The 20,760-nt window shown below is 38.8% G+C and overlaps 1 protein-coding gene across 1 annotated transcript in view; it reads right to left on the bottom strand.

Moving 5' to 3' along the window:
- Positions 1–1,764: 1,764 nt before the first annotated feature.
- Positions 1,765–20,760, bottom strand: part of LOC129272155 (uncharacterized) — a 34,549-nt gene continuing 15,553 nt past the window's right edge. Inside the window, exons 10-22 of the mRNA XM_064101103.1 lie at positions 17,636–17,778; positions 14,882–15,193; positions 14,372–14,656; positions 13,958–14,092; positions 12,317–12,466; positions 11,850–11,981; positions 11,024–11,194; positions 10,409–10,540; positions 9,814–10,116; positions 6,208–6,708; positions 3,501–3,609; positions 2,766–2,836; positions 1,765–2,152 (exon numbers count right to left, since the gene is read on the bottom strand). Coding sequence (XP_063957173.1) covers positions 1,836–2,152; positions 2,766–2,836; positions 3,501–3,609; positions 6,208–6,708; positions 9,814–10,116; positions 10,409–10,540; positions 11,024–11,194; positions 11,850–11,981; positions 12,317–12,466; positions 13,958–14,092; positions 14,372–14,656; positions 14,882–15,193; positions 17,636–17,778 — 2,761 coding nt within the window. The 3' untranslated portion in view covers positions 1,765–1,835. The remainder of the gene's footprint in view (positions 2,153–2,765; positions 2,837–3,500; positions 3,610–6,207; positions 6,709–9,813; positions 10,117–10,408; positions 10,541–11,023; positions 11,195–11,849; positions 11,982–12,316; positions 12,467–13,957; positions 14,093–14,371; positions 14,657–14,881; positions 15,194–17,635; positions 17,779–20,760) is intronic.

Below are 20,760 nucleotides of genomic sequence, written 5' to 3' on the forward strand. Positions count from 1 at the left end.
AAGAGTTTCAACATGACAATTAGAACAATAAATTAAACACTACACATGCAGAGAACGATCGAGATGAGAATAAAAACTTGATCAGATGATGTAATATACTGATAAGCTTTTTCTTTATCTTCCTTTTTCCTCTTCGTATTCTTCCTCATCTCTCATTATTATTCTTATCCCTTTTTACTGCTCCCCCATTCTACATGTACGTCTGCTTCTCCTTGGTAATTCTTCTTCTCCTCCTCCTTCTCCCACCTCATCGATATGTGAAGATAAAATTATAATGAAATAATAGAAATGTTTATGAAGATAATACTTATAATAGAGAAATGAAGATGATTGCGATTGTAACAGCGGTGATGACGATATCGATAATTATGAGAGGTCATAAACCATGTACAGCACAAAGTATCAGACGCAATTTCAAATATGATTACATGACGATTTCGATACGAAATATTAATCATAAATCTAGATCTGGTACATTAATATACACTTATTTTTGTAGAATAATGAAATCGCCGCTCAATATCGATAATTCTGATGATGACTAAAACAGAAAAGCATACGTGGGACAGTGTATTATGATATTGCCTCGAAAAATACCTGACACTTGATGGAATTCCGTGCTTATACCGCTCATTTCTCAGCACGAATTTCTTTCACAGGGCTATTTGGCAAATATTTTTCATTTATACAAACAAACACTCCGTTGGTAAATTTCATTGGATTCTGATCGAACTAATTTTCAGATCGTTACCACATTTGGTATTCATCTTCAATTCCGAACATTACGTTTAATACATTAAACCAATTAAATTAAGTTACATACTTTAGTCTGTTATAAGTTGTTTATATGTACTCTCATACCCCGAGAGGGGATCGATGGGGTGAATAAAATGTAAATCTAAATCAGGGGCGGATCCAGCCTCCGCCACTGCATGTCTTCCCCTCTGTTCCCCTTTCACTCTTTCCCTTTTTCCCCTTTATTTCTCCCCCCATCGTCCACCAGATCTCTCTTCTTCTTTCCCCTTATTTTCTGTCTCTATCCATTTCCATATTCCAATTTGTCCCCCCTCTCCCGTTGATTCGATCCTAAATTTCTTCCCCTCTCAAATTTCCAATTTTTTTTTCTCTTTCAACTGTTTTTCCTCCATATTTTTTCACCCTTCCTCTTCCTCCATCCCAATGTTTTTTTTCTTATTTTTTCTCTGTTTCCCCTTCCTTTTCTCTCCCTATCCTTAGTTTTCTTCTTCCTCGTTTCATCTTCTCTTTTGGTCCCGCTTCTTTAAAACAAGGAGATAAAGAAAATTAAGAGACTATAATTATGTTATCCTGGGGAAATGGTTGCCCGTCCAAAAATTGAACAAACTATTTTTAACAGTTTCTAATAAATCTTTGATCTATCTATGCCTTATAGTGCCAAGCTGTTCCGGTCATATTCATTTCATCTTGCCATTTCCTTCTCTTTATTTTATTATTACTTTTTTTTTGGGGGGGGGGGGGGACTCCCGACACTTATTTCAGATGCGAGTAATAATAAATATTCCAAGTTGACGTGAATTGTACGAATGGCTTGGGAATCTTATTTTCCCACCTAAAACATCATAAATTGACCCTCTTCCAATGCGAAAAAGGAGGTTTTCATGGTTATTGCAGCAAATTCGAAAGATCAGTAACGATTTATGACACGTGCGTGATTTTTGATTAAGCTACTGTGGCTTTATGAATGCACCCGAACTTCCATTATAGATGCCAACCATAGTTCAGAACAGTGACCCGAACTCTCCGATCCGACAATAAATATGAAGGCACGCCTTTGTTTTGGTCGTAGAGGGAGCTATTTAGAATAGATTCTCCGGTTTTTCGACAGAAATTAAGACTTGCAGGAAAGACGAACAAAAGAACGGTGGCATCAATGGGCCTTTGATGGCGGCCGTTCCTTTGAAGAGAAGGGAACGTTGGGCAGGAAAGCCGAAGCGAAAACCCGGATGCAGTAAAGACGGTATAGAACGGTGCATGGACTTTTGACAAGCTCCCTTATTGCTGTCAACAAAGGTGGCGAACTTTGAGACAGGTATGACGCGACGATCCTTTAATGATTCCTCTTCTGCAATTCGTGTAGGTTTGTGACCCTCATCCAAACGAGTAGTTGGTAGGTCTGGTGGAAGGGGTTGGAATGGAAAAGACAACGTGTTGAAGATCGACCCAAACGCGTTATTACGAAGTCGGCAGTAACTACCGCATTGAAATGAATTGCTTAAAATGGGCGTTCACACACACTACATATTATATGTTGGTTTACGGTGGTATTCTCCTGAAGCTTAATGCATTCAGAGTACTTTATTCCAGAGCCTGGTAAATTAATTATGGTGTTTACTGCTACGTGAGGCAAGCATAATTCCTAATAATTACATCCTCTGATTGCATCCCAACCTCGGGGACCAAACCGCCGTCTAAACGGGCAATATGTGATCGTGTTTAACTCCTTTGTCGCAAGAATGTACAGAGGACATGAAAACCGTATTAAAAAGCTTTAGGTGAAAAAATACAAATGTATAACTTCTGGTCAGGATATTTCATTTCAACATCATGTTAAATGTGTAACTACAGGGAATATAGGTCTGTCTCAATTGTCTTTGCATTATTGAGCCGAGGACCGATAGATACACCGTTAAAACGGCAAAAGAATCTATGTCTCGATATATCGATTTTCAAAATAACTTTCCACAAATTTTGCTAAACAAAATAACCCACTCTGGCGTTTAACATACCAGTGGAAATGCCTTCGATGAATCCTTCGTTTTTGTAAGTCACAGGTTTGGAAACTTCTTCAGGTCGATTTCTAAATCAAAGTTAAAAATGTTACACGTAGACTACGAAAAATGACAAAAAATAATAAATGTATTACAAGCAGTCACGGTAAACAAAGATGATGATGATGATGATGAAGTGCAACTCAACCCTAAGCCGATGTGAATAAAAGGAGACCGTTAATACGGGCACACGTTTCCAGGAAAAAAAATATTATACATGTAGTGCAAATTTCACAAGACGAACATCCTGGCTACATGCAAATAAAAGATATTCCAACTATTTCCTCATTAGAAATTTGAAAAAGTATGGTTTAACCTAAGAAAAATTACCTTACTGTAAAATACGGTTTTGATGAAATTCCAAATGTTATGTTTCTTTAGCTATCCAGTTTTATTCAAACCAACTCTTGTCGGAGTGGATTTCCCTCTTCAAAAACGTAATCTGCCGAACAACAATTCCCTCTACTTCTCACGCCACTACTTATACTATCACTGACACTATTATCTACCACACTGTTTAAGGTCTGAATAGGTCATCATAATCATCTAAAGATGAGCCCAATATTCTGTACACAAGAACTCCATCTTATTTCGAGAAGGGGGGGGGGGGGCACTGGATATCTTCTTTTCAAGAACCATGATGATGATAGGTGTGTGATGAGGAAGAGAAACCGTCGAGACATATCCAGTTACCTTCTTCTTTTGGTTATTATGATCACCAGGCCAGCAATCAACAGAAGGATGATTATTCCACCTATAGAGCCACCAACGGCTGGACCAGTAGAAGAGCCAGAAGGCGGTTCTATTGAAGATAAGGGTGTAAAAATTAAAAGATATACATCGTTTCAATGCTCGATTGTTTGTGTTTGATCTTGTTATGGATGCGCCGTGGCTCCATTTCCCCTCGAACTTTAAGATTTTCATTCCCGCTAGCAAAAACCATGCATGGCCCGAATTCACAAAGGTGGTTTTGAAAACCCACGGTTGAGTCCATAGATTATGCAGATTTCCTGTATAAATTACGCTTAATTTAGTGCGTATCGGGCGCTTGTATAAAAAAATGTCCAATGCCGATGCGCGTTTTCGTCACAGTGCGCCAAATTGACGCCTGTTACCCTGGTTAAATACGCTATTTTATTCATGAGTCCACGTTTGAAGAGTGAGCTCTTTTTTTCAAAACAGTAGACTCATGAATAATATAGCGTGGATCACCACGGCAACAGGCGTCAATTTGGCGCACTCTCACAAAAGCGCGCATAAGCATTGGGCATTTTTTAATATACGCGGTAAAATAAGCGCAATTTATACAGGAAATCTGCATAAACCATGGACTCAACCGTGGGTTTTCAAAACCACCTTTGTGAATTCGGGCCATTGAGTTACAAAAAACAAATCCTGTAAAGTGACCAGTCGTACCCTGCAGTGAAAGTGGATAAAGAAATCGATTAATATTCTCTAGATTCGAATCTTTAAAGTGATTGTTTAACATTGATTTGACTTTAAGAAAATCTGAGCTAGAAGGTCACACTTGTCAACTCTGTCTGTGATATGTTACAAAAATGAAGCCCAGAAAAAATTACGTTCGAAGATAATTATTAAGTGCTTCAAAAATTGAAATATAAAGTGACCGGAAACACCACCTTAATTTCATCCCATACATGTATGTGTACTATTTAGGCGTCTATTAGACGCCTATTTACGAAATCGGGGTTTGCCTTGTAGATTTAGCTTTTCATTCTCAATAATGGTTGTTTTCAGGGTTTATTAGTTCTAATACATGTATTTATACAAATGTTTAATCTTGGTTTAAGAATTTTTTAAATCGGCTGCTCACAAAGTTAAACAATACCTTTAAGTCAAGTGTGTATAGTGGTCGATTGGCCACTTTGTATTTTAACTGCTACATACTAGAATGCATGCCATTATACCATGGGAGTACAATAATACCGTTGTCCGATATAGGACTGTTGGCCTTAGAACTTGTCTACATAATAAAATAAGACAATTTATAAAGTTCAAACAAGTGATTTATTAAAGCAAAAATAAATGAAAACTTTTTGATAATAAAAATAAACAATATAAGACAAACTATCGCTGCCAAAATTTGAACAAACCTGACAAACAAGGAGAAAGTAAATATTATTAAATGTTGTAAAAACTGGCAATATAACATTTTTTTTATCAATGGGTGATGTCATAGTGATGTATCTCCGTGTAGTTAGTGGAATAAAACTCCACTTTGTATAGCACACTTTTCTCATCATGTTTTTTTTAATTAAGGATTACATTCAAAAAATTAATATAAACTCAAGGTAAATTACAACAAAATTTACAAATCCCCATTTTATATTCACAAGAGTCTACAATATTCACCAAAATCTGAGGTAGAATAAAATGCCTAAAATAATATATACTAAGAAAACTAAACTGAGCCCGGCACTCGAAGTAAACCTAATTCATGAATGATTTGCAGGAAACAAAAGTCAAAATATTATCATCGCAATCGTAATTTCATTTTACATCAAGCTCCCACGTACAAAAAACATACATTAGCATATACACCTCCACTCACACATACACATATATAAACAATCATAATTATTTACAAATGTGCTCAAAGACTTAAGCATTTTATTTCCTGCAACATAAGGAACAGGGGAAAAAATGAAAATTACATTATTATAAGAGGAGGGGAAATCGACAAGAACTCATACAAAAATGCACCCTGCAACACCAAGATTCACTCTCGCACTATGCTAGTCACCGCATACCTGTTCATGTTCAAATCTCTATTCACATTCAGTACATCCCATTTCTGTATACTTAACTTGTCTGACTTCGTTGATAGGCGTCTGTGTTCCTTGTTTCATACAACCCGCAATGTATTGCGTTATTTTAGTTGCCTTGCTTCAATTTACGGCTGGTACTAAGCCTAAATTGCTTACCTTGACAGCCAATCACAGCTCGCCGTTTAGCGTCCATTGTCTTTTTTGCGGTTCTATTTTATATTGTTTCGCTATGAAGCTATAGTCATTCATGTGATTTTACTCAGATGACTGCATACCGAAAAGCTTCAGTATGTCCGTTTCTAAGGCTATTTCATAATACATTTCTGTATTTTGATAAATGAGGTACCCGGCCTTCAGCTCTGAAATTGAATATTGCACGTATTTTATTAATAAAATAACAAAATTAACACATTTATTTCTATTTGAATTTCCATTTAATTCAAAGGATATACCCCTCCAAGCCGCAGTTCTTAATTCAAATGAACAAAACTAATCAATACAAAATTGCCACAGAGGTTTAACTTTCAGACAATCCATGAGTAAATTAAAGTACATGTATGATTCGCACAACGTCAAAGACTAAAATGTCATTATCTTTATCATTGACTCACCTTCAATTATCTCGAGAGTGGTAAAATTCAAAGCAGGACCCTTTCCTCCTTCACCGTTAAGTCCCTCACGAACTGCTGAAATCCGAATCTCATACGACTGACCATCGTCCAGACCAGAGATGTTGTACATCAGAATATCTAAATCTCCCTGTCTCTTTTTCCTAGAAGAATCATTTGGTAAGCGATTCACCTGAAGCTGTTTCATCTGCAATCCGTCTCGTTCTTTCTTTACCGTTGTAAACACTTCATAGGAAGATTTCATTGATCCTCCATACCCTCGTCTTTTCCTTGAAGGCGCAGATCCTGGCGGTGATGATGGAACACCCGAAGCTGTTAAGAAGGTGCTTGTTTCGTTGCCATCTGGGGTAGCAACGTATACCTTGTACCCGATGATAGGACCATCACCAACATCAACATCAGGGTTCCACGAATCCCAGGCAATGACGACATTTTTAAAACCTAGCTCTGCTATTCGAGGCTGATTTCTGATCATTGGGAGAACTAGTGGAAAGGTGTGTAAGTTGTATTTGATATAAATCATTTCATAAAGTGAGGAAAGGAAGGATTAACACATATTTTACACACACCCTCCTAGGCCTCCCTCACCCTCAACCACTCGGACACACTTCCTGACGAATACCCTCTCACGTTCCTCCTCGCAGGAACACACTCACATTACACATGAAAGGATTGAGGAATGGGAACACGAAAATATCTTTTTAACATTATTCATCTCATTTTCTTCGTTTTTGCCCATTCCATATATTCTATTTATTCTGTTAGGTAGCACAAACAAATATAAAAATGCATATGTATATTGTATATTTTTACACACACACACACGCACACACACACACACACATATATATATATATATATATATATATATATATATATATATTGTAAAGAAATGGATGAAGAGAACAAAGGTAGGCGTAGCTTAAATCAAGGTTCCCCAGAGCTATCTACCCTTTGGAAAAATTGGTGATGCCGAAAAAAATGTCTCTGCCGGGAATCGAACCCGGGCTCCCAGCTTTGAACGCCGGTGCCTTAACCACTAGACCACAGAGACGGGTTAGTGGCTAGGGTGACCCCGATCCGATTGACCGTCAGATAGACAGATTTTCGACATCATACCAATTATAATTTCCTTTGTCGGGTGAAGGTGGGTTTTGAACAATGACAAGCCGCCATGCCTCAGCTGGATCAAAGCTATTGCTTCGATACAGTACACGTATGGGAGAAGACATACAAATGTGTAAAGTGATACATGTACAACAGCTTTTGGCAACTCTTTTTTATTTAAATATTGTAAAGAAATGGATGAAGAGAACAAAGGTAGGCGTAGCTTAAATCAAGGTTCCCCAGAGCTATCTACCCTTTGGAAAAATTGGTGATGCCGAAAAATGTCTCTGCCGGGAATCGAACCCGGGCTTCCAGCTTTGAACGCCGGAAATTATAATTGGTATGGTGTCGAAAATCTGTCTATCTGACGGTCAATCGGATCGGGGTCGCCCTAGCCACTAACCCGTCTCTGTGGTCTAGTGGTTAAGGCACCGGCGTTCAAAGCTGGGAGCCCGGGTTCGATTCGCGGCAGAGACATTTTTTCGGCATCACCAATTTTTCCAAAGGGTTGATAGCTCTGGGGAACCTTGATTTAAGCTACGCCTACCTTTGTTCTCTTCATTCATTTCTTTACAATATATATATATATATATATATATATATATATTGTAAAGAAATGGATGAAGAGAACAAAGGTAGGCGTTGCCAAAGTTGCCAAAAGCTGTTGTACATGTAAAACTTTACACACACACACACACACACACACACACACACACATATATACACTGTTGGTCATAAAGGTGGAATATTTTTTTTCACCAAATTTTCACAGCGTAATTATTACAACATGATTTGAATATGGCATCTATGGTGCATGATAACCACTTTACTTTATTATTCTGCCTTTTACACACGTTTGACAGTGATATTTTACAAGTTTATGTCCTAAGCGATGGATGTCATGAGCATAAAACAACAATGACGACAATATACAGTACATTAAAGGATCATGATGTATTTATTTTTAATCTCTCTCAGTTTTCCAGATGACTTCTTTTTTTGTGATTTAATGGACAAATTTGCATCAAACTTGAGACATTGTTCTTACTCAGTCACTAGTATCGGGTATGTCCACCCCTGGCACGAACCAGCGCATGCAGACGTCGTGGCATGCTGTCCACTAGCTTGTTGATGACGTCAACAGGCATAGCGTCCCATTCTTCCCTCAGAGCATCTGCCAACTCCTGCAGATTTTGAGGAATGACCTCTCTGTCGTTGATGGCTCGGCCTAGGGCATCCCATGCATGCTCTATGGGGTTCATATCCGGCGAACAAGCTGGCCATGGCAACTGTACGACGCCCTCTGCCTCCAGGAATTCCCTTACTGCAGCGGCCCTGTGCGGTCTAGCGTTGTCATCCTGCAGTCGGAAATTGTGCCCATACACTCGTCTTGCATATGGACGACAGTGGAACTCCAAGATCTCGCTGTATGCAGCGGCGTTGGCGTTTCCGTCCGGAACCACCAGTGGCGTTTTCCCTCCATAATGGATGCCGGCCCATATCATCACTGAGCCGCCTCCGCCTTGAGTCGTCTCGTGGATACATTCATCGCTGAGGTTTTCCCCGGCTAATCGATGAACACGTTGTCTCCCATCCTTCCGGTCAAGGATGAATTGGCTCTCGTCCGTGAAGACTACATGTTGCCAATGTCCTGGATGAAGCCTTCTGTGCTCCCTAGCCCAAAGAAGACGAGCTACTCTGTGGCGAACAGACAGGCGTGGACATTTGGTCAACCCTCGTGCTCGGTAACCATGTTTGAGCAATCTGCGATTAACGGTTGACCGGGAAACGTTGATTCCATGATATCTCTTCCACAAACGACGAAGACGGCTCTTGGGCAATTTCCGGTTTCTGCGGCTGAAATTCAACAATTGGCGATCATCTCTTCTTGTGGTCAATCTGGGACGTCCTGGAGATTTCCGTGGCCGCACATTCCCCGCCTCACGTTGACGTTTCAGGATCTTAGAGACTGCACTCTGTGATATCCCTAGGACTTCTGCGATAACAGTCTGCTTGTAGCCCTCCTGTCGCAGTGCTACCACTCTCTCGCGTGTTGCTGTTGCCGTTGGACTAGGCATAGTCCAGGGAACGTCTCTACCGATTTTTATTCCAAACGGTACAAGGAACTCGAAAAAATGCAACCTTCTTATACACAGTGCTAAATCAGGGAAAGGGACATATTATCATATGCATAGGCTTTTATAGTCTACAACAAAAGAATTTATTACGTAATCCAAATTTCTCATGATATAATGTCACCTGTGTAATGGGGAAACATTATGTAATCACTCAATTACCATTTTGTCTACGTGTAGCCTTTCAAATACCAACAAAACTGTCGATTTTTATTCAAAAATATTTTATTCCACCTTTATGACCAACAGTGTATATATATATATATATATATATATATATATATATATATGTGTGTGTGTGTGTGTGTGTGTGTGGGTGAAAAAAAGTATTCAATGAAAGACATACCAAATGTCCCAGACGGTGAGACTCTGGCGTAAGCGAAACCACCGTAACTCGTTGCATACCCCACAAAACAATAAATGGGTTGGGTGTCAATGCCTTCATAGAACAAGGTAAAGTTTGATTGTATTGAAGGCTGTTCGCCGTCGGCAGTAGTTTGAGCCTCCTGCCCGTTCACCAAACTATTTCTTGAGATGTCTCCAATACTTGCCCAGATGACGAGGGTGCTGTCCAGTGAATCAGAAGTAAAGGAACAAGAAAAGATCGCGACCCCTGGGTTCGTCTTTTCTCTTGTGACAGTAAAACGATCTAAGACAAAGTGTTAAGCATTTTGCACATCAATGTTCAATAGAAAATGACAGGGCAAATGCAAACAAAGGGTTTCACAAAAGTGAGAGGGAAGTTAAAGAATATTTTCACCAAGATATTTATATAAACTTTACAAACCCCACATATGCACCAATCCTCGTACCTTCTATTATAGTAATGATAATAAAAACCGCTCAGGTACGTTATCAGTCATTTTGATTGAATTTCATACATAGCTATCACACAATACATTTATGCATTACAAGGAACGATTTATACTTCTCATACTAACCTTTTTGACAATTGTCTCCAATCCAACGTGGATGGCATGATGAAACGTTGCACATCCCGGTCTCTTGGTCGCAATCTGTGTAACCACCAGCACAGTGACATGTTTTCGAGCAAGACTCAAAACATCCAGAAACTAAAAGTTTTAAATTGGCAGAGAAAATCTTAAGGAGTGCATATGTGGAAGGCGCGCCAATTAAAGGGGGGGGGGGACTCGCCCTAGTTTTTTCATTTTTTTGCTTTAAAAAAGTTGGACACCCCCAATGTATTAAATCGTTCATTCATCCCAGCTTCAAGGAATAATTTGTTCAATTGAAACAAATTTTGAAATAGTTTTCCGTCATATATAACACACACATCGTCTGGAGGATCTCAGAAAATCTATGGTATATATGTATAACCAAAGAGCCTTTAATACCTTATATTGTTCATCGTTCTGCTCAAGTGCAGACATTTTACACCGATTTTCTCAGCTAGCCCTCTTGAATCGCTTATATATTTTACGTTGTAAAGAACACAGACTGTAGATGACATTTTAAACTCAACATCACGCAAATTTGTCATATCGTTGTCACATGCAAATAAGCACTGACTAAAAAGCTGAAAGATCATGTCTTACAAGTGGAACATCGGTCTGGTGTGTCTGGAGATTGAGCAACATATCCAATCTCACATTGTCCTTGTGTTGACGTACAGAACCCCGACTCCTTCTCACATTCTGAGTGATCCGGGCAGGTACAGAACTCTGTGCAATTAAATCCGGTATATCCAGTAGGGCAGACACTTGGGACTGAAAAAAAAAAACACGGAATTCATGATTTTCGACTAAATGCTATTACCATGTCAATGTCGATTGTGACTCAAAATGATTTAGAAACAGATTGCCCCTGAAAGATGCAGAAAAAAAATTAGGAGTTTATTATTATAACTATACTATTACTACTACCTTGTCAATCTTCTCCAGACCAACCATCTTCACAGCTTAATTCACACCCACATCACATGTGGGTGCGTCGTGGTCTAGTGGTTATGACTCTCCTTTGAAACAGAGGGTCGTGGGTTCGAATCGTAGCCATGGCGTGTTTTCCTTCAGGAAGAAATTCATCCACACTGTGCTGCACTCGACCCAGGTGAGGTGGATGGTTACCCGGCAGGAGTAATTCCTTGCATGCACTAAGCGCCGGTGATGGTAGTTCGAGCTAAAGCCGGGGTAATAATAGCAGCGCTTTGTATCTTCTGGCAAAAAGCGCTTTATAAATCCAGCTATTATTATCATTATTATCCTCCAGTGAAAGCATCACATGATTTCCCTCCAGCACAGTGACAATATTGAAGACAATCAACCCCAAACTGTGTGTGAGGGTTGTGTGCGTGTGTAGGAGGTGAGTGGGGGTGGGTGTTTGTGTGCGCAAGGTGGGGGTAGAGCTAAGAGGAACTATGCATACCTTGGCAACCGTCTCCTGACCAACCATCTTCACAGCTACCTTGACATCCTCCAGTGAATGCATCACATGGTATCCCTCCAGCACAGTGACAATCTTGAAGGCAGTCAACACCAAACTTTCCTGGAGTACATTCTGATGAAGGGAAATTGATGAAACAAAATAAGATTAGTTTTATACTACATATCTGCTTCATCAGCATATCTCACTGTATGCAACTTGAAAGCATCCAAGCAATGTTAGGTACTTCCTTACCACACACACGCGCATCCTCACATAACCACACACACGCGCGCGCACCATCACTCAAACACATATATGTATTAATTATTTTTTTCTTAATCATTATAAGAGTTATTATTAGAATTATTCTACCGGACATTTTGAAGGTGTCATGCGATAATGCTATTAGATGAACAATATGTTTTAATGGGTAGGCTAACGGAAATCAATTGATTTTCTTTTCATACGTTCATCGCAGTATATTCCTGTGTAACCAGAGAGGCAGTTGCATCCATAGGGATCGGGTAGACATATTTGACTCCCACTGCAAGCATCCAGAACATCGCCAGCACCACATTCGAGTTCACAATCCCATCCAAAACGATGTTTGCCACATGCTAGTGAATAACAATTGTTCATTAAAAAATAGTCAAACTTTGTTACTACATTCTTAAGTCGCATTATTTAAACCAATCATATGCCCTATACACTGGATATCTTTATAATTCAAGCTATATTACTTCTGTATGTGTATATACTGCTACCGTCTTACAAAGAGATACGATTGATCCAATAAATCGTAACTCTATGGAAATCCATCAGTGTCATAATTTTTTCTACAGGAAATTTGCAAAATGGCCTTTGTAAAAAAGGAGAACACATCAAATTGTCAAGAAATCAATGAACTTATGGATATACATTCATATCTAGACATTTTTTTCTTAGCAAACATGCACTTTATATGTTGACTTTGCTGGCTTTCCATAGTTGCGATCGATCGGATCAATCGCAACTCTTTGTAAGACGGGACCCTGATCTTGCCTGCGTTTGCATAAACCTCCATTGCAGCTGGAAATCGAATCTGAACAAATATCTGCGATTCATACATCTATGTTTTCGTGGTCACATCGAGTCAAGATGTTGGCCTTTCGCTCTTTTGTTTCCTCCACTCTCACTGCGCTCCATCCAGTGCACCCTTTCATCCACACTGCACAAAGCCCGGGGGTCCCACGATCAGTGGGTAAGTGCAGTGCGGAGGAAAAGCGTGCAGTGGATGGAGTGCAGTGAGAGTGGAGGGGAAAATATAGAAGGACCAGCATCCGGATTCCGGACTAGGTAACATCCAGCCTTTACCTGACTGTGTCTTCAGTTCGGCCGGAGGGGGGGGGGGCAGTCAAATATATTGTGGTACACATGCGTGACCAAAATAACGCTTTTAAAGGGGTGTTTTTTCAGATTTGGACGCGGACCGCCCGTGCATTCGGTCAGGGTATCAACAACACCAATCCCCCCCAAAAAAAATGGTTGTTTCGAAAGACTCGTCAATGATCAATCGCGGGGTCAAACGTTTTTAGGGTACGTTTTCCCCCCAAAGTTTTTTTCAAGAATATCCAAACGTGTTTAGGGTATGTTTAGGTCATAAATCAATTATATAAGGATATGACATATAGCACAAGAAAGGATCACCAGTCGTGCGTAAAGTCATTCGCATCTTACCAACAGTTTTATGAAACACCCACCTGGGCTACCAAGAGGGCTGCTCAGATGGTTTGACATATTATGTACGTGCAGGAAACACGATGACCGTTCGTATATCATCTTGATTTTATAACAAGTAGCCACACGCACCTGGCACGTTTCGGACATGTACAGAAGCTGTCCTTTCGTATTTAACTTGCTCCTGCGTACTCAATGAACAAGTACAGACCTGTGCATATGTCACAAGGATTATCTAATCTTATTCACTGCAGATAACACGTTGGAGGAACACAGTGAATTATTATCAAGCCATAGCCTATCCACGAAATTTAGTTCATTTATTCCTCGACCAAAATGGTATATGCAGAAATTAAGGTCAAGGTTAAAGAAAATCGAACAGAAATACACACCGGTGAGACAATTCTTGCCGCTGAATCCTGGAGGACAGATACACGTTCCTGATTGTGGATGACAGATTCCTCCATTGTAACAGTTATCACACAAACGATCACACAACGGTACGTTCCATCGGCTTCGGGGACAATCTTTTAAAAAATTTGATGAGGAAATGCAGAAAATGGTTTAAATGAAGTCAATGTAACATTCAACAAACTCGAACTGTATACATTTATAAAAAGGTAAATACATTTATAATGTTAGGACATACCAACATTTTTACAACGTCTTTATAGACCAATTCAGTTTAGTTGCCGGTTGACGGCTGTAACAGGGTCTCAATAGCGTAAACAACGCATATGTGCGGGCGGCACAGCTCCAAGTTTTGTAAGTACAAGAGAGGAAGGAGAGCATGAGCTAGATCTTACCACTAACTATGACGCGAATCAAGCTGTAAAGACGGTTATCGACTGTATTACTTCTGAATGTTCCATAGATATCTGCATTTCTTTTAGCCGCTGAACGAATAGTATAGGTCAGAGTTCCATCTCCCTCTGGAGACAAAGATCCTTCAGCAAGGTTTGAGAAGGTGCTCCAACGGATTTCATCCGACGACCCCGATGAATACCTATCAGTGGTAGACACACTTAGCGTAAAGTCATCTCCGGGATAAACTGTTTTGGTGAGGCGACCGTCACTTGGTTGAAAATGTCCTGGAAATGAATGGGTTAATAATGATGTGATAGCAATTAAATTGATGAGGACAACGAACTTTAATTTGATATGCATGATTGGCGCCCAATTTATGTCAAGGAGCCACAGATGTCTGCAAATAGTTTACTGAAAAAAGGTCCATGTGGTCTGGGTTCTTGAAGTTTCGTACTCCTTGGACACTATTATCATAGAACAGTAATCATGCAAATCGTATACATACGTACTGTCTTGTGAGAGAATCGTTACATCTACAGACGTCGAAGTACCGGTAATGGTAGATGTACTGGAACACTTATAAACGCCAACGGATTTTGCATCATCAGGGAGGGTCTGTGTAAAACCACCGGTCTGAGATGTGTCCGTGCCCGGTACGTTTAGTGTGTATCCCTCGGGAGTGAGGCTTGGTCTAATCGCTCTTTCTGCATAAGTTATTGTACTCTGCGGAGTGTGAGATGAGAGTATGCAAGAGAAACTTGGACTTGTCCTGGTACTCCCGAAAGGGGATGGAGTCATGGCAAGTAGATGAAGAGGTGTGACTTTAAAGAATAAGAATGAGAAAAAAATGGACAGTAAATATTTGGTTCAATTTCATTTCAGTTTATTTCTGGTTCCCGTCATACAAGGAGTTGCGATTGATGCGATCAACCTCAATTGTATGGAAATCCATCAATGTCGTATTTTCAAGGTTTTTAAGAAAGAAATTACATATCTAGAAATTATTTTGAATGAACATGCATTTTTTATACATGACGGTGCTGGATTTCCATATTTGCAGTTGATCAGATCGATCGGAATTCTTTATAAAAACAGGTCCCCGCTGAGCGTTTCAACATCATCCAGTAGCAATTGGCATGTTTGGTATCTGATAATGATGCATGGTTTCTAGAGGCGAAGGGTGTAGTAGTTACTATGGTAACGACGCGCGAACAATCGACGAGATGAGCGTAGGCGTCATAAATGGACAATTCTATATGTAGTCGCTTTTGTACTTGAGGTTGAATTTCTGAAAAACTCCCAGTTCCCGAGTAAAATGAAGTGTCCGATTAATCAAGTACCTGAGACCAAATATGGCTATGAGCTACATGTAGCCATATTCAGATGCTTAAAAGGATACTACCCTCGCCTTATTTTGGCTAGAGTGTCTGCCAGTTGGAAATCCCCTGTATTGTCCACTGTCTTGACAACTTCATGAATTGTAACTCTCGTCATCGTAACTCTCCTCGGATGACGACTATAGGATACATCTTTGCAAGTGCTAGTGCCTACGCCGGCAAACTTCTTGTCACTTTTTGTAGGTGTCTTTGAGATGGGGGTGACTTCTTCCAATGGGACAGCATGTCTTTTAGGATATGCCCAGGTTTCATGCGTTTTGAGAAGGTCGGCGCGCGATTTGTCCTGAGTCAGCACTCTAACTTAAATCATGGACCTATGAAGAGATGGACATTCGACGCTAAGATAACGAATTCACTAACAGGTGACTGTTCTTGTCATCTGCATAACTTTCTATTCATACTTGTCTACTTTGGCCATACGATCGTTACCGCGAGAAGGGTCTGAAACAGTTCGTGATTGGAACTTTCTATTTAACAGATTGGTTGCGCAGTTGATAGCAATACACTTAAATTATGGAAAATCAATGTGCGGTTCAATTTGGGTAAATTTAGTTGCATGTGTTTTATTTGGGAAAAAATTGTGCATATTTTAATAAAGAGGCAAATTTTCCATTGATAGTCAACAATTTAAAATTCCATTTTCCCAAATTTCTCCATAATATTCCAGATATACTTGGCGCATAACGTGTATAGATCGTTTATCTTTCAATGTTATTCAGGTCATTACGTGCGTCCGGAAGTGTTCGGATCGAATAATATCATATTTTACATCACAGAAATCGTCTGCTTCTCAAGTTTGCTGTTCCAAGTATGAAGCATGTTGACTCAAAGGTACATGCTGAAACAGAGTATCAGCCAACAAAAACTAAGACCGGGGAAACTGTCTTTAAGTGATCAGATACGTCTTGGTAGTCATACATGGCAATTGCTTTTGTCACAACACATGTATGTTCTTTTTAAGATGCACATAACCAGGTGACGGTGACTATCATTGGATCAAAGAAACACTCGCGGTCCATCTTGTATCTTTTCATAGGTCCATGCTTTAATTTATCCACCTCTATGGTCATAAAATGAGCTTGGCTTAATCCGGGTGAAATTATCCTTTATTTTATGACAGCATTCAATCATATTTACTGAAAAAAACAACAACATAATCAATGACATACTCAACACTGTTCGAAATTGGTTGACTGATCGATATTTAATTGCCTTTCAATTCACTAACAAGAAAGTTCCTATAATTGTTTTAAATTCAAACTAACTGAACCTAACACAATAGATACACTATAAGCAGATTGTAAACTAGATTTTAAAATTCCAGTTGCCTTGCAACAACCAATATACGGGAGCCGCGGAACGGTTTTCAAAATGGGGGGGGGGGGGCTGACTATGCAAAAAAACACAATCATTCTGGTCATTTTTATGTTTTTACGTTGTACACGGTTTTGAAAAAAAGTGTAAAAAAGCCCCCCCCCCCCCGCTTCCGCGGCCCCTGAAATAGGGTCAACCGGCGTGGTCATTTAAGTGTTTGGACAGACTCAGTCGTAAAGAGTACCGAAGCGATTACGTCAGTTGCCATGATGTAATGGCGGCCTCATTCTAAACAAATTAATGAACCAGTTCTCATAGGAGAATGATGGTATTTTTTACATATACAAATGTGTAAAGACGATCGTCAGCTGCGACTCTGTCTAGATCCAGCCGGTTCGTTTTTCATGTCAGTGACGTCACACTTCTCGGCACTCTATTGTGAATGAAAGGGTAAAATATTCAACCATTGTGTAGAATTTAGAGTAATGCGAGGGAGCGAAGTGGGTACAGAAGCAAATTGAAACCTACATGAAATAAAAAGACGGGGCGTACCTTCTGACTTTTCGCAGACAAATTCACGTCGATAGGAGCAGGGATTGTCATTCCATCCGGCGCCACTGCTTCGTTCCCAAACCTCACCACAGTGTGCCCATCCGTTATAATTATTTGGCTGGTTTGAAGTCCATGATGAGTATCTGCAAAAACGAAGTAAGAATGATGATGATGTTCCTTCATTCCGATATCATTACAATTCAATCTTGTAATTCGTCCCAACAAAATGTTGATTTGAATAAAAAGAGAAAATCCAACAAGCACTGAAAATTGATCAAAATCGGATGTGAAAAAAGAAAGTGATGACATTTTGAAGTTTTACTTACTATCATAAAACAGTTAAATGCACAACCTGGTCGGTATGCAATTGAGGAGACTAATGATATCTTCCACTCACTATTTCTTTGTATTTAATTATATGGAATATGAAATATTCTAATTTTCTTCCTCATTGTCAAGTAAAACAATGATTGATCCCTCCCTGAACATGTGGAATTAACATTGTTTAATACTATACAGCGCGTCCCCCCCCCAAAAAAAAAATGTCCTTCTAATATGCGGCTAAATTACTTCAAAAAATAAAATCATTTTCAATGAAATGTATGGATATAGGAAGTTCATCTCATGTTCTAACTTCTTAAAAATAGGCTGCTGATACTTAAACCGGACAAAGCTCATTTCATTTTTGCCTGGGAGATAAGATTTTGATGTCTAAACCACTGGTTTCAACGGTCAAAATAATACATTTCCACAAATATAAAGAATAGTCAGTGGTCTGGTATGACCAAAAATCCAATATGGCTTCCGAAAATTGATTCTAAAATGGCTGCTGATACTTAAAAGGGGCATAGCTCATTTTAATATTCACCTGTGAGATGTGATTTTGGTGTCTAAACTGTGGTTTCAAAGGTCAAATTACACATTAGGACAAGTTACAATGACAGTCAGTGGTCTTGTATGTTCAAAGTTACAAGATGGCTTCCAAATATAGAGTAAAAAATGTATGACGTTACTTAGTTTGTTTAATATCTGTCTGGGGAAAATGAGTTTGGTGTCCAATCCATGGTTTAAAGAGTCAAGTAATACAGTAGGGTAAGTTACAAGACCAGTCAGTTGTCTCTATGTAAAAAAAAATCAATATGACTTTTAAAAATGGGGTGTAAATTGGCTGTTGTTACTTAAAATTATACATAGCTTATTAGAAATACACCTTGGAGGTATGATGTTGCTGTTTACACTACAGTTTAAAAGGTCAATTAATACATTGGGTTAAGTTTAAAGGACAGTTAGGTGTCAGGTATGTCAAAAAAAAATCGAAAATGCTTTTTACTTTTATGCATGACTCAATCAACCAACTGTTTCTCATTTATTTATGTGAACAATGTTTAAGTGTATATACACTCTTCAAATGTAAATAATATTTAATGTAAGTTTTGCAGAATTAGTCTCCGGACTACTGCATTGTATTCTGTTTTATATCTGATAAACCGAATTGAAAAAAGGGGTTCTTAAAGTGAATTGAATTGAATGCATTTATTGTCCTGTGTAGGAAATTCCTTTCACATCGCGTTTACAAAATTACAAATACATATGCACATAAACAGAATGAATTTCACTTTCAATATCGTGTGATTACATACACATACAAAATGCCGTATATTTTATTTAAAGTATGAAATAATAAGTACAGTTGCAAATATATAAAGGAATCAATTATTGAAATATAAATTGATTTGTGATTCCATCTCCAGCCCGTATACTTAGGCTGGCGGGGAGGGGTGGAAGTAGTAATGCGAGGAAGGTAAATTAAAAGTGAAAGGGGGATCAATACCTTTTCAAAGTAAGTGTATACCCCATACTATTTGATAACTGTACTTATATTAAAGGAAAATGAAACCTTTGGAACAAGATAGCTTGTGTGAAAACAGAAAAATCAAAGAAACAGATCAACGAAAGTTTGAGAAAATTCGGACAAATTATCAGGAAGTTATGAGCATTTGAATATTGCGATCACTAATGCTATGGAGATCCTCAAATTGGCAATGCGAGAAAGATATGTTATGTCACTTGTGAACAACTCTCCCCATTACTTTAGGATATGTTTCACTTAAATTATCTCTTTTATTACATCTATCAGTAGATCATGTGTTCTTTCTATAGGAGGGCATGTAATACAGATTTTTAAAGAATACATCATGGATAAAGAGTTTGTATCACCATAAGAAAAGGCAAAAAGAGACATTTTGGGGGTATTTCATAGTCCATCAAAGGGAAAGTTGTTCACATGTCACATCACACTTCCTTGATGTCGCATTGCCGATGGGAGGATCTCCATAGCATTAGTGATTGCAATATTCAAATGCTCATTACTTTCTCATTGTTTGTTTTTTTGGAAGCCATCTTGGATTTTTTGATATACTGGACAACTGACTGTCCGTTCAACTTGTCATAGTGTATTATTTTGACCATTGAAACCATGGTCTAGAAACCAAAATCATATATCCCAGACGGATATGAAATGAGCTATGTCCATTTATATATCAACAGCCATTTCAAACTCCAATTTTGGAAGCCGTCTAAGGGTTTTGGACACATCAGACCACATTGTAACTAGTCCCAATGTACTACTTCACCCTTAAACCCATTGCATAGAAACCAAATTGAGCCACTGAAATTAGATGTTATTTGGTTGTCATGGCAATGGCTTAAGTTATTTTTATATCAACAGCAAACATATCTATGCTTTGCATTCTAAACTTAGGGAAATTTATGACAAAATGCAGATTCTAAACTGTTTTTCGATCAAATTTGGTGCTTTTCTTGGGAAAAAAGGAGTCGTTGCCATGACAACGGCCCATATGCAACATTAATATTCATCATTAAATTCAAGCATTACCAAGGCAACCTCAAATTTCATCATTCTAATGAACTAATGCGAAACACTGTAATCTTTGTTCAAAACTAAATGACTGGGTCAAACCTTGAGTTAATTGTTATAAATTGCATTTTCCACCTGCCATTATCATGTCAACCATGTTATTTTTTTTCAAATTAGATGTTATTTGGTTGCCATGACAATGGGTTAAGATGTTATTTGCATGATAACAACAAACATATCCATTCTT

Source organism: Lytechinus pictus, chromosome 6, assembly GCF_037042905.1.
Source record: "Lytechinus pictus isolate F3 Inbred chromosome 6, Lp3.0, whole genome shotgun sequence".
Taxonomy (NCBI): Eukaryota; Metazoa; Echinodermata; class Echinoidea; order Temnopleuroida; family Toxopneustidae; genus Lytechinus; species Lytechinus pictus.